Below are 12,150 nucleotides of genomic sequence, written 5' to 3'. Positions count from 1 at the left end.
AAGTTAGTGATTCATCCCATGAATGGGATACCCTCTACATCCCATGGTTTCTCAATATCACTCAGTCCCAGTGTGCCCTCTTTGCTGACACAGCTGTTTCTAATCCTGACACTTGTACAGGTTTCTGTGTGACGTAGTTCAGTGGTCAAGGTGAGACAAAATAATCTGTAATCATTCACTCACAAAGAAACTGATGATGATTGTTTGGAGTTAAAAACAATGCTTATAGTAAAGCTACCAGTGATTTAGTGCATTCAGACCTGTTTGGGTATAGGTTACAAAAATGTGCTCTACGTTCATTTTAAATGTGTATTATTTATGGGGAGCCCTCGTTGCTGGGGAGGAGGGCAGCTCTAGTGATAATCAATAGTGCATGTTAAAAAATGGAGAAGCTAATGTTGAAAATAGAAGCCATCAAACACATGCAGGCTATTTCCTTTTTTAGTCGTCCATCCAAAAAGACTAATAATTTTTATTCTGCAATTCATGTGATTTAAGAATGTGGAGAAAGGGTTAGAATAAAAACAATATTTAAGTTTTTGAATTGTTGCTATTGGCAGTGCCTTATTTTTTCCCTCATGACTTTTAATATCTGCCATATTTTCCATTCAGTAACTAATGGGACAAGGTTAGCAACTATTATTAAAGCAAGGGTTTTGTTTTTTTAAGTTGTTTTTTATAATCCTTAAAAAAATAACAATTCGTAATGAGTAACCATACAAAAAAATGCTCACAGTACAGCAATAATTTAATACAATTGCAAAAGAAAGAGAAAGAAGGAAAAGAGATGTAGGAGGAAGAGGAAAAAAATGGAAAGAGAAAACAAAAACCCAACCCCCCCTCCCCCCCCCCACCAAAAAATAAATGCAAAGATTTTGTGATTGATCAGAAACTGGTATTTTCACTGTCCCTGGGGCTCCTTATACATAGCTGCAGCACCTGAGTAAGAAATTCAGTAGAAATTTGTAGAATGTTGCACTGTACCAATTTGCTTGACTTAGTTATGGTTGTAGTTGGAAAGCATTCCCAATTGGGAGGTTCAAGAATCAAGTTGTGCTGTCTGTCAGGACTTCAAAGTCATCCAAATGGGCTGAATAAGGGCTTAAAAGAATAAAACTTAGCAATAGTTGGAAAGCACATTTCTTTGAAAATAAATACTCCTTGTAGTGTACATATTTGATGTATAACTATAAAAAATCATAAACTTAATAAATATAGATGAAGCAAAGCACATTTGTTTCTGGCAGCTCCATCTGCAGTACTTAAAAAATGCACGAATAGCATTGCATGTTTAAAGAAATTATCTATATTTTTGGTGCCATATTTATTCTGATTTTCAAGAGCAGCAACAATTTTTGCTGCTATGTGAAATGTCTGTCATGTCCACACTGAAAGGCTGTGTAAATGGCAGATTCATAGTGTGCCATATAAAGCTCATATTGTGAAAAGGTCACTTTTTTTCCAACAAGGCTATATTTTTGTTGTTAGTGCACCACTGTTGTAGTTACAATGGGAATAGGTACTGGGAGAGATGAGAAACTGGAATAGATTCAGAAGATGGGTAAAATGAATGCACTAATTATAGCAGAGTCTGGAGAAAGTTTCAATCTCTACAACAAAAACAAAAAAGAAGTATAGGAATAGTTATGTTATTTCATCTGCATATATTTTCAATGATCAGTAGTATGTGAGTAATATAGAGCATCATGCATTAGTTAATCCTTCATGATCTACATCATAAGCGTGTTCTATTTAAATAAAGTACAAATACCTGATATTTTTTATCTCTTACTGGCTTCTCTTTGATGATGTTTATCGGTGGAGGCTTTAACTTAATCCTGCTGCATATCATGACATTTAAGCCTCTCTTCTGTGATTTTATTTGATATCAATTTTGTTACCTTAAGCCACACTATAATTCTCTCTTGAATGGTTTACTACGTTGTAATATTTAAATATATGTGTAATAAACTTAAAGGGTTACAATATAAAACAAAACTTTAAAACTGCTTTCAACACATACCAGCATGTTTAAACATTATAACTTTTTTAAATATCCCTTTCTTGCCAATTTTCTCCTCTGCACCTCTTCTTACACCTTGGAAAGTTTTATACCCCAAATATTACAGAGAGAATCAAATCAACATTAACATCCTTAGTTATTCCATTCTGCCTCATTCAATCAATTTTTTTTTTAAATCCCACCAAGAGGAACAAGAATGAGCAAAATGTAAAAGAAATAAGCCATGGAAAAGACCAGAGAGGCTTACATTTTCCAGTTTAGATACATGAAGTTTAAGGAGACATGTCACTGGCCAGAATCTTCCGTCGGTGTAAAATGACGCCCAGTGACATTGGCCGTGCGTCCTGACGTCACTGCGCATCATTCCGACCTTCGGTTCGGCAGGCACGCACTGGAGTCGGCTGTGCACCTGCCGAACTGTCAAAGGCCTGTTAAGGCCATTAACTAGCTAATTAAAGTGATTGTCAGGGCTGCCCATCCAACCTTAAGGTTGGCGGGCAGGCGAAGAGCCCAGGCGGCCTTCGCATTTTTCATAAAACCTCATCCATGGGCGGGATGAGTTTTCATGAAGTGTTTATTAATTAAGTAAAATATCTTATGAAAATTCATAAACATGCCCCAGCTCATGTGAGGGGACATTTCTGAGTAATTTTATTTTTTTTTTCCCAATGTTTTATTATTAAATTAATCTCCCTGAGGTAGCTCTGACTCTCCCTCCTCCCCCTGCCCGCACAGGTGGCGCTGAGCGCTTTTGGGTGCATGTCATGCTGGCGTAAAATGGCAGCATGTAGTCGACTGCAGGCGGTGATTGGCTCCGCGCCTGCCCGCACCTGCTCCCAACCGGCCCACCCAGTGGGGAGAAAATTCTTCCCTCAAAGTACTAAATAAAGCAAACCCAAAATATCACCTTAAGATTACTTAAGCTAGTTGGACAAGGGGACATAAATCTGTGTCAATGAAAGTAAATTTAAAACAAATCCTTGGAAGCATATTTTCACTGCAAGGGTAATAAATATTTGGAATAACCTGTGAAGTAAAATAGTAGAATCAAGTATGTTAGGGAAGTTCGAGATGCTAAGAATGGATGAGTTGAAACGCTAGAACGAGGAACTTGATGGACTAATAGATTCTTGACTTTTTCGTTAAACTGGGAGTGCTAGTGGCACTGAATCTGACAGTATGAGGGGATGAATTAATGTACCTGATTGATTCAACAATTATTTTCTTTATTCTTTCATGGGATCTGGGCACCTCTGGTAAGGCCAGCATCTATTGCCCATCCCCAGTTGCCCATGAACTGCGTGGCTTGCTAGGCCATTTCAGAGGGTAGTTAAGAGTTAACCACATTTCTGTGTGTCTGGAGTCATGTGTAGGCCAGACCAGATAAGGGTGGCAGATTTCCTTCCCTAAAGGGCATTATAGTGAACCAGTTGGGTTCCACACTGATGTCACTACTGTGCCCAGAACATGGGTCATGGTCACCATTACTGAGAATAGCTTTATATTCCACATTTATTAATTGAATTCAAATTTCGCCATCTGCCATGGTGGGATTTAAACCTGTAGGCAGAATTTTCAGTTTGACGTATGCGGCGGGGGCACAGGTCCGTGTGTAAAATGACAGGCCATCGCGATATTTTGCTGGGCGGGCTCGCAATGAAGTTCGACGCACGCCCCCCCATTAATTAATGGGTCAGTTAAGGCCCTTTAGTCGTCAATTGATCTTCGGGTCGACGCACAGGCGCAACGGGCAGGTGGGTAAAACATTTTTCTATGAACCTCATCCATGAGCAGGATAAACGGGCTGAGTGGGGCCGTTAATCTGCTTTGTGGAGTATTTATTGCGGAAAGTATTTTAAACTTGCCTCTGTGATCTGCAGCAGTTCAGAATGAATTTCAGCAGCTTTCTGTCTGCTTTGAAACTTCAGGTCAGCGTTCTGCAGTCAGTAATTTTTATCAGGCCTGCAGCTTTCCGTAGGCCTCTCATTAGCCTGGGTATGGGATCTGACATCTCCACTGGAGGCAGCTCCTCTGAGGAGGAAGGGAGGGCTAGAATGAGGAGGAGGCCAGGAGTACACATTCAGCCTCCAGGGAAGCCACCTTTGGGAGTACAGGCGCAGGCATAAGGGGCACAGGGCCAAGAGGTAGTCCAAGGTGGAAAGGGCCGCAGAAGATGCCCCTATCCTGCTGCCAGGGTATACAGGCGGCGAAGCAGCTTCCTCAATATGACTGAGGTGCAGTGCCAAAGGAAGCTCCGACTGTCAAGGGAGATGGTGAATTATATCTGTCAGATGATTGGCCCTGAGATCTCCCCTAACTGTGGGCAGAAACCCCATGCCAGCGGCTCTGAAGCTCATAGTTGCCCTCCACATCTGTGTCTCTGGCTCCTTCCAGGGCTGAGTGGGTGATCTTTGCGGTATCTCCCAAACAGCTGTCCACACTTGTGTCAAGCAGATTACAGATGCTCTGTTCAGGTGTGCATTGACCTTCATCCACTTCCGCTGGGACCAGGCAAGCCAGACACAGCGAGCCAGAGGCTTCACAGGCATTGCTGGCTTCCCTCGTGTCCAGGGTGCAATAGACTGCACACATGTGGCCATCAAGGTGCCAGTAGGTGAGCCTGGTGCCTTCGTCATGAACGTGCAGATAGTGTGTGATCACAGGATGCTGATTCTACAAGTCTGTGCAAGGTACCCAGGCAGCTCCCACGATGCCTACATCCTCAGACACTCCCAGGTGCCAGGGCTCTTCAGTGCTCTGGCCCAGCTTGATGGATGGCTGCTGAGTGACGAGGGCTATCCCCTCAGAAGGTGGCTCATGATGCCAGCATGCCGTCCAAGAACAGAAGCTGAGCAGTGGTACAATAGGAGCCAGGGCACCACAAGGGCTGTGGTGGAGAGAGCCATCTGTCTTCTTAAGATGCGTTTCCGATGCCTGGACCGCTCAGGGGGCCCACTGCAGTACCCCCCAGATTGTGTGTTGCTGATAGTGGTTCCATGTTGCACTCTCCACATTCTTGCACTGGAAAGGAGGGGACACTGTGGATGATGAAGACGTCGACGCAGTGTCTGCAGCTGCACAAGTTGAGTCCAGCAATGAGTCCAAGGATGAGCATGCACAGAGAAATGCTGAGGGGGTAGATGCTGACCCGGGACTACTCCAGGGAGGCAGGGACACCCAGGAGGCTTTAATCCAACAAACCTTCAGCTAGCACAACACAAATGAATCAGCAGGATCAGCCTTGCCTGGTGCATCCATACTCGGCACCTAAGTGCAAAAACTGCCAGGTCATCAGCAAGAGCTAAGGGCTTTGTAGATAAATTTGAATCTCCAAACAAACACTCATGACAGTTTTCTTAAACATACGCATGCAGAACAAACGAGGTCCCCTCAGACATGTTCACACATCTGAATTTTAATGTTCAAATCATAAGTTCTCCCAATTATTAAACAATACTGTAATCAAGCAAAAGAAATGCTGAGGACCTAATCTCGGGCCAACACAAAAGCACCAGTGAGAAACCTGTGGTGTGCCTAATGTGCCTTACGTTTCTGTTTACGGGTGCTACGTCTTGGTGCTGCCCCATCGCTTGGAGTGGCATTTGAGACAGCCTGCTCACTCTGCTGTCCTGTTGGCCTCGTTGGCCTTGGCGGCCGTCCTCTGGCCCGTGGATCCTGTGCTGGCCCCACCTGAGAGGGAGCTGCCAGTTCCACAGTTGGCATCTCCCCAGCCATCGCAGCCTCAACGGATGCAACAGTCACTGGGAGAGGGGCGGAGGAGCTACCACCCTCATCTGGAGCACCCTGAGGGGAGCCCGCAGAGACGACAGGCAACTGCTGCACTGACATGAGGTTGCCTCGGACCTCCCTGTTCACCGTGGATGGGCGAGCAATGAGCTGGGAAGCTTGATGCCCACACCATCTCCCACACTGGCACTGACCAGCTGAGGTCATTGCCGATGTGAGGGCTTGCTGTCTGAGTGCATCTCCAGGAAGCCCTGATTGGTCTCCTGGAAGAGCCTCTCCATGAAAGTGGCCACTCTCTCCATGGAGGACGCATGGCACTTGGACATGTGGCTTATAGCTTCGGCACATGTCCACGTAGACTCTTCCACCACGGACATCAAACGAAGCATGACCTCATGTATCTCCACCAGATGCTCCTGCACACCCGGCCGCATTTCCTGCAGCTGCTGCATCGCTGACGACTCTAGAGGCACATAACCAGGCACCGACTGAGCATGTGCCTGGCCCCCTGCAGTCCTCCAACTGCTGGCGCCATTGGCACTCTCTTCTCTACCAGTTCCTCCAGTGAATGTGAAGTGCCCTCTCCACTGTGTCCCAGGACACTAGCCAATGTTCCAATGCCCACTGAGGTGCTAGTATTTGCGTTGGTGCCTGCCTCGCAGAAATGGTGGGACGCTGGTGAGACGTGAGAGCCCTCAGTTGTGAGAGGGGGAATCTGCAGCTCCTGCCCACCGTGCTCTGATGATGCTGAAATGAACAACAAGGACATTGGATCAGTTAGCGTGCACATAGTGACACACTTCATCCTTTTCCCCCTGGCTCATTGTGTGCTCAACCTTCCAGAACCAATTGACACGAACATTGGTGGGGTGGTAAATAGGAGGATAGCCTTACATTACAGGAGGATATAGATGGGCTGGTCGGATGGGCTGAGGAGTGCCAAATGGAATTTAATGTGGATAAGTGTGAGGTGACGCACTTGGGCAGGACAAACAAGGCACGGGAATACATAATGAATAGTAGGAACATGGGAAGTAACAAGGATCAGAGGGACCTTGATGTGCATGTCGACTGGTCCCTTAAGGTAGTGGGACAGGCACATGAGGTGGTTAAGAAGGCATATGGCATACTTGCCTTTATTAGCCGAGGCATAGAATGTAGGAGCAGGGAGGTAATGTTCGAACTGTATAAAACGCAGCTTCGGCCACAGCTACAGTACTGCATGCAGTTCTGAAATGCGCTTTATAGGAGGGATGTGATTACAGTGGAGAGAGTGCAGAAGACGTTTACCAGGATGTTGCCTGGCCTGGAGAGTTTCACTTGTGAGGAGAGATTGCATAGACTGGGGTTATTTCCCCTGGAGCAGAGGATATTGAGGTGGGACATGACTGAGGTGTATAAACTTATGAGGGGCATAGATAGGGTAGACAGAAAGGAGCTTTTCCCCTTGACGGAGGGATCAATAACCAGGGGGCACAGATTTAAGGTAAGGGGCAGGAGGTTCACAGGGGATCTGATGAGCAACTTTTGCACCCAGAGGGTGTGGGGAATGTGGAATGCACTGTCTGAAAGGGCGATAGACGCAGAAACCTTCATAACATGTAATAAGTATTCGGATGTGCATTTGCAATGCCATGGCTTATAAGGCTATGGGCCTAGTGCTGGAAAATGGGATTAGAATAGTTAGGTACGTGTTTGACCTGCGCATCCTCAATGGGCTTAAGGGTCTTTTGCTGTGCTCCACACCTCTGACTCTATCATCCTATGACCGAGCAATGTTGCAACAATAACAAATTTTACAATCATCAGTGCTATGGATGTTGGAAGGGCATTGCAGTTCTCACTATCGGCCTCAAATACCTGGCCATGCCACCCCAGCCTCACCGACACCAGTTGACCTGAGTGCATGGTGCCTCTCCAGCTCAAGGGCCTCCTGCTCGAATATGCTTAACATGAGGAGGTAAGCCTGGCCACCTCCAGTCATCGCATGCTCCGAGTCATAATGAGCATTCTTCTCCTGAGAAAGAGAGAACACCATTCATTACGGCAAATTGCACATGGACTCTGCACGTGCACACCACACCCCAACCACAGTGGCCCATATCAGGCCTCCAGTGCCTCCTCTCCCCGCTACTGCTGATCACTCACACAAAGATAATACACCTGCTCCCAACCCCCTCCCCCAACAGCCCCTTGGACACATGCTGCATACATCACTTTAGGAACCACACGGTATTTGCTCCCATAGTAAGGATGTGCAACTACATGCAGTGTCGAGGGCAGCAGATTGTTCTTTGCCACGACACCTTGAGGCTCCCCTTCCACCATCTCATCACTGTGAAAAGGACATGTGTTGGAGTTCTGAGTATGTGCCTAGCTGCATCTCCTGCAGGTTTCCCCCAGACTAGTCATGTGTGACTAAGAGCATCACATGGTGCAGGGGAGAACTCATCTCCTCATGGACCACTCAGGCTGATCTAGGAATGGGCACTTTCTGCTTTGCCCACCCAGTGAAGGAAAAATGCCCTACATGATTCAATTCAGTCATGAAAATAAGACTTTGGAGGGGGCAGCCTCAAAGGCTAAGGTTACCTGCTGGGTTAAATGCCCAATGCCAACATGGTACTCACCCTGCCAGAGCGCAACAAATTGTTGAAGCCTTGCGGCACTGGATCCAGGTGCGCTGCACCACATCACGGGAGCTCACTACCTTCACCACCTCCTCCCAGGCACGTTTGGTCATGTGGGAGGGCCTCCTCCTTCCATCCTGGGGGACCAGCACCTCCTGCAATGCTGCCACCTCCTCGAGGAGGGCAGCAAAGCATTCATCTGAAAAGCGAGGGGCACATTGGCCCCCCATTGGCCTACCCTGCAGCCTGCCCTGCTCCTGTGGCAGACTCTGCAGCCTGGCCTGCTCCTCACCCCTTCCCTCCAACCTGGCCTGCTCAGCCAAACCCCTGTGGTGCATCCTCGAACGGGACATTATCACCAGCCTACAGGAGGCTGCCAGGCCTTCTTTTAAACAAACTGCTGGGTCGCCATTGGACTCGGTGGTCTGTGCACGCCCGCCACTGCCCGTACACTCCTGCTATCCACGGGAGTCGGCAAATACGCTGTGCAGGCCTTAATTGGCCCATCCGCGTAAAATGGCGACGTGGACCCGATCACGGGTGCGGATCTGATCCGCGCCCGCACCCGCTCTCAGCTCCCCCACCACAACAGAAAATTCTGCCCTATGTCTCCAGAGCATTAACCTGGTCCTCTCGATTACTCGTCCAGTGACAACTGTTACACCACCATCTCTCCATGGTGACTATAGTTATAAACTATTCCATAGCTTATAACTATATATCTGTCAATTATGATTCATTTCCAGAACTGTCAGTCTTAGCCAACTCTTTCTGGTCAATACCTCAATGACATAATCAACATTTACAGTTTGAATAAATGTTTTTGGAAAAATGAACAAGAACAAAGCCAAAGGAAATCTGTATTATTTATGCACAATGTATCCTGCCAATGCAATACAGCCATCTGTACATGAGCATTGGACCATGCAGATGTCACTCTGCTGCACCCAAAACATGGGTTTTGCAGGCAGAAAATGTTTGCAGATCTTAAGGTCTTAAGTTGTTTAATATTTTCTAAGTACAGATGAATGGCAGAAAATTGATTAAATAATTATATTTCCACTAACAATTGTGAGAAATGGAAGTTATTTTTAAAAAATATTTTTGGGGAATATTGTGTTATTCTGTGAAGAAGTCTATGTGTGGCTGTGTGTGCTTGTGTATGATTTAATTAAACTGGACAGAGATTAATAGGAGGGAGGTTGTCTGGGGCTTTAAAACATGAAAAGGATAGAGGTGTTGGGTTTGAGGTATGAATGAATAGGTTAGATTTAACATTTGCATTTTTAGATAAGTTGAGAGTTTGTTTAAATATCAAAGGGGAGTCAGAGGTCCAAAGAAACATGTTTGCATCTTGCAGGAGTTCCACAGGAAAATGGAAGTAGGACTAGTATATTTTATTTATCTGAAAGCAAAGACAAGATAGGAGAAGATGCAGGTTTGAATCAACCTCCAGTCAAGCCAGAAAAGTCCTGGGCTGCAAAATGCAGTTTTATTCTCAAGTTTAGATTTCCACAGCAGAGTGGAAGAGAGCTACATGTCATGTGGTATGCCTTTATTAAAGCTACAGCAGTTTGCCTTTGGTAATATTACTGGATTTATATAGTTTAACATCAGTAAGGGAATGTTGCCTGGAAGGTGTTTACTTGTGGGTCTGACCAAGTAGAATCTTTTTGGGAAATATTTTGTAAGACTAAATTTAATCGTGCAACTGTAATCTTTTGTACTTAAGTTTTCTTTTATTCTTGTTAATAAAATTTTACTTTTAATTTTTAAAATCCCAAAGGGGATGGGGGGGTGGGCACGAGTGGGCACGCAGCCGATCAGCACCCCCGATTGGCTGGGCAACGCCATTTTACGCGGGCAGGCCAGTTAAGGCCCGCCTAGCGTGACGCGCACCTGGAAGCATGTGCGCGAAAGAGCACAGAAATCTCCCTGAGGCACCTCTTTCACTTATAAAACTTACTTTCACTCATTGAATAAAGGTAAGCAAAAATTTTAAACAAAATGTGAAACTGTCACATGTCCATTAATTTTATTAAAACATTTTCAAACACATTAAAAGCGTTCATGAAACCTCATCCCGCCCATGGATGAGGTTCCATGAAAAATGCGAAGGTCGACTGGGCTCTTTGCCTGCCCGCCAACCTTAAGGTTGGATGGGCAGCTCAGCTAATTGCTTTATTGACTTTTTAAATAGCCTTAATAGGCCTTTGACAGTTCAGTGCCACTGAACTGAAAATCTAAATGATGCATGGTGACATCAGGACACATGCCTGACATCAGCATGCATCATTTTACACCTCGCGGAGCCAAAGATTCTACCCAAATTGTTACTGGACTACTTGCTGCTGAGATCAGTATACCCTCTTCTCATTTTCAAAATACCCAAAAAAGGGTATGGTTTGTAAGCCAAGTTTCCCTCTGGGGTTTGGTGTGCGCATAACACACTGTTCAAACAGCACGGGCACCAAACAATAGCTGCGTTCTCACCACGACCAGACCAGACCAGACCAGCTCCACTCGAATATTTTACATATTAGAAAAAGAAAACTCTGGAGGCATTCAACACAAGGTGCTGCCTGAGTGTCTCCAAGGTTTTCTGTTTGTTAGCTTGCTGCTTTAAATTATCCACTTTACTTCTGCATTAAAATGGTGCAAAAGGTTTTTTTTTCTTTGACACTGAATGAATTTCAATTGAGCAGTGTCTGTGAGATCTAGGAAATTCTGATCTACTGCTAGTCTGATACAATGTGCTCACGGAGACATGAGTCTGTAAAACGTGGAGGCGAAACAGTAGAACTGTGCATGGAGCCTTAGGATGGAATCACCCCAGATTTGCACTAAATGCAGAATTGGCGGGAAAAAGAACATTTTATCCACTGGCTGCAGTGTAGGGTTTTCACGCCGTGTCATCCCAATTCCACCTCGTTAATCATGAATTCTCAGGAAACACACTGTATCGCTGGCGGGCGGCCTCCCATTCGCCTGTCATGCTGTCACCTCGCTGCTTATCACACCGGGTGCCATATTTAAAGTTCAGCCATATGCACACCTCTCAGTGCTTCCAGCCCAGGAATGCTGCACAGAAGACATGGTCCCAAAAGGCAGGAAAACTGCAGCCCCCCCGATTCAGCTACACATCCCTGGAGTGCCTTTTGGATGCCGTGGAGACCTACTGTGATGTCCTTAACCCCTGCTCTGGTGCAGGAGTGGCAGCAACATCACCTATCCAGCTTGGGAGACGGTGGCAGCGGTGGTCAGTGCCACAAGTGGTCAGCCATCCAGTGCAGAAAGAGGATTAGTGATCTTATCCATGCTGCCAGGATAAGGCAACCATCTCATCACTCTAAACTCACACACTCACAAGGCAATCACACCTTCATTGAAATCTCACTCACTGCCAGCTCAAGGGACATCACCACTCACTGTCTCACAAAAACTCTCTATCTAACCTCATCTCCTCTGGATATATCCTCCTCATCCTGTCCGTAGCCCCACTCAGCACACACAAGCATACACCTGGCATCCTTCTCATTTAGCCTGGCCTGCATTTTGCTCACGCTCTCTCCATCTGTCATAATGAAAGTGAGAAGTCCCAGACCGGGGGGTTGGGGTGCCAGACTTAAAGGTCCTCACTCCCTTCGAAGGCCACATGTTAGAGCTGGCTGGAGAGGACATGGACCATTCCTCGCGACAGCGAGGTTGACGCCAAGCATCCAAGTGAGGATCATGCACCATGTCACCCCT

The 12,150-nt window shown here is 46.0% G+C and overlaps 1 protein-coding gene across 1 annotated transcript in view; it reads left to right on the top strand.

Moving 5' to 3' along the window:
• LOC121282821 (ethanolamine kinase 1-like) overlaps window positions 1–12,150 on the top strand; it is a 509,597-nt gene that overhangs the window by 86,223 nt on the left and 411,224 nt on the right. The window contains exon 5 of the mRNA XM_041196636.1: window positions 8,612–8,632. Within this exon, the coding sequence (XP_041052570.1) occupies window positions 8,612–8,632 (21 nt within the window). The remainder of the gene's footprint in view (window positions 1–8,611; window positions 8,633–12,150) is intronic.

The sequence above is a fragment of the Carcharodon carcharias genome, chromosome 10 (genome assembly GCF_017639515.1).
Source record: "Carcharodon carcharias isolate sCarCar2 chromosome 10, sCarCar2.pri, whole genome shotgun sequence".
Classification (NCBI taxonomy): Eukaryota; Metazoa; Chordata; class Chondrichthyes; order Lamniformes; family Lamnidae; genus Carcharodon; species Carcharodon carcharias.
Note: the sequence above shows the minus strand (reverse complement) of the source record. Positions and strands in the feature narration are given on the sequence as shown.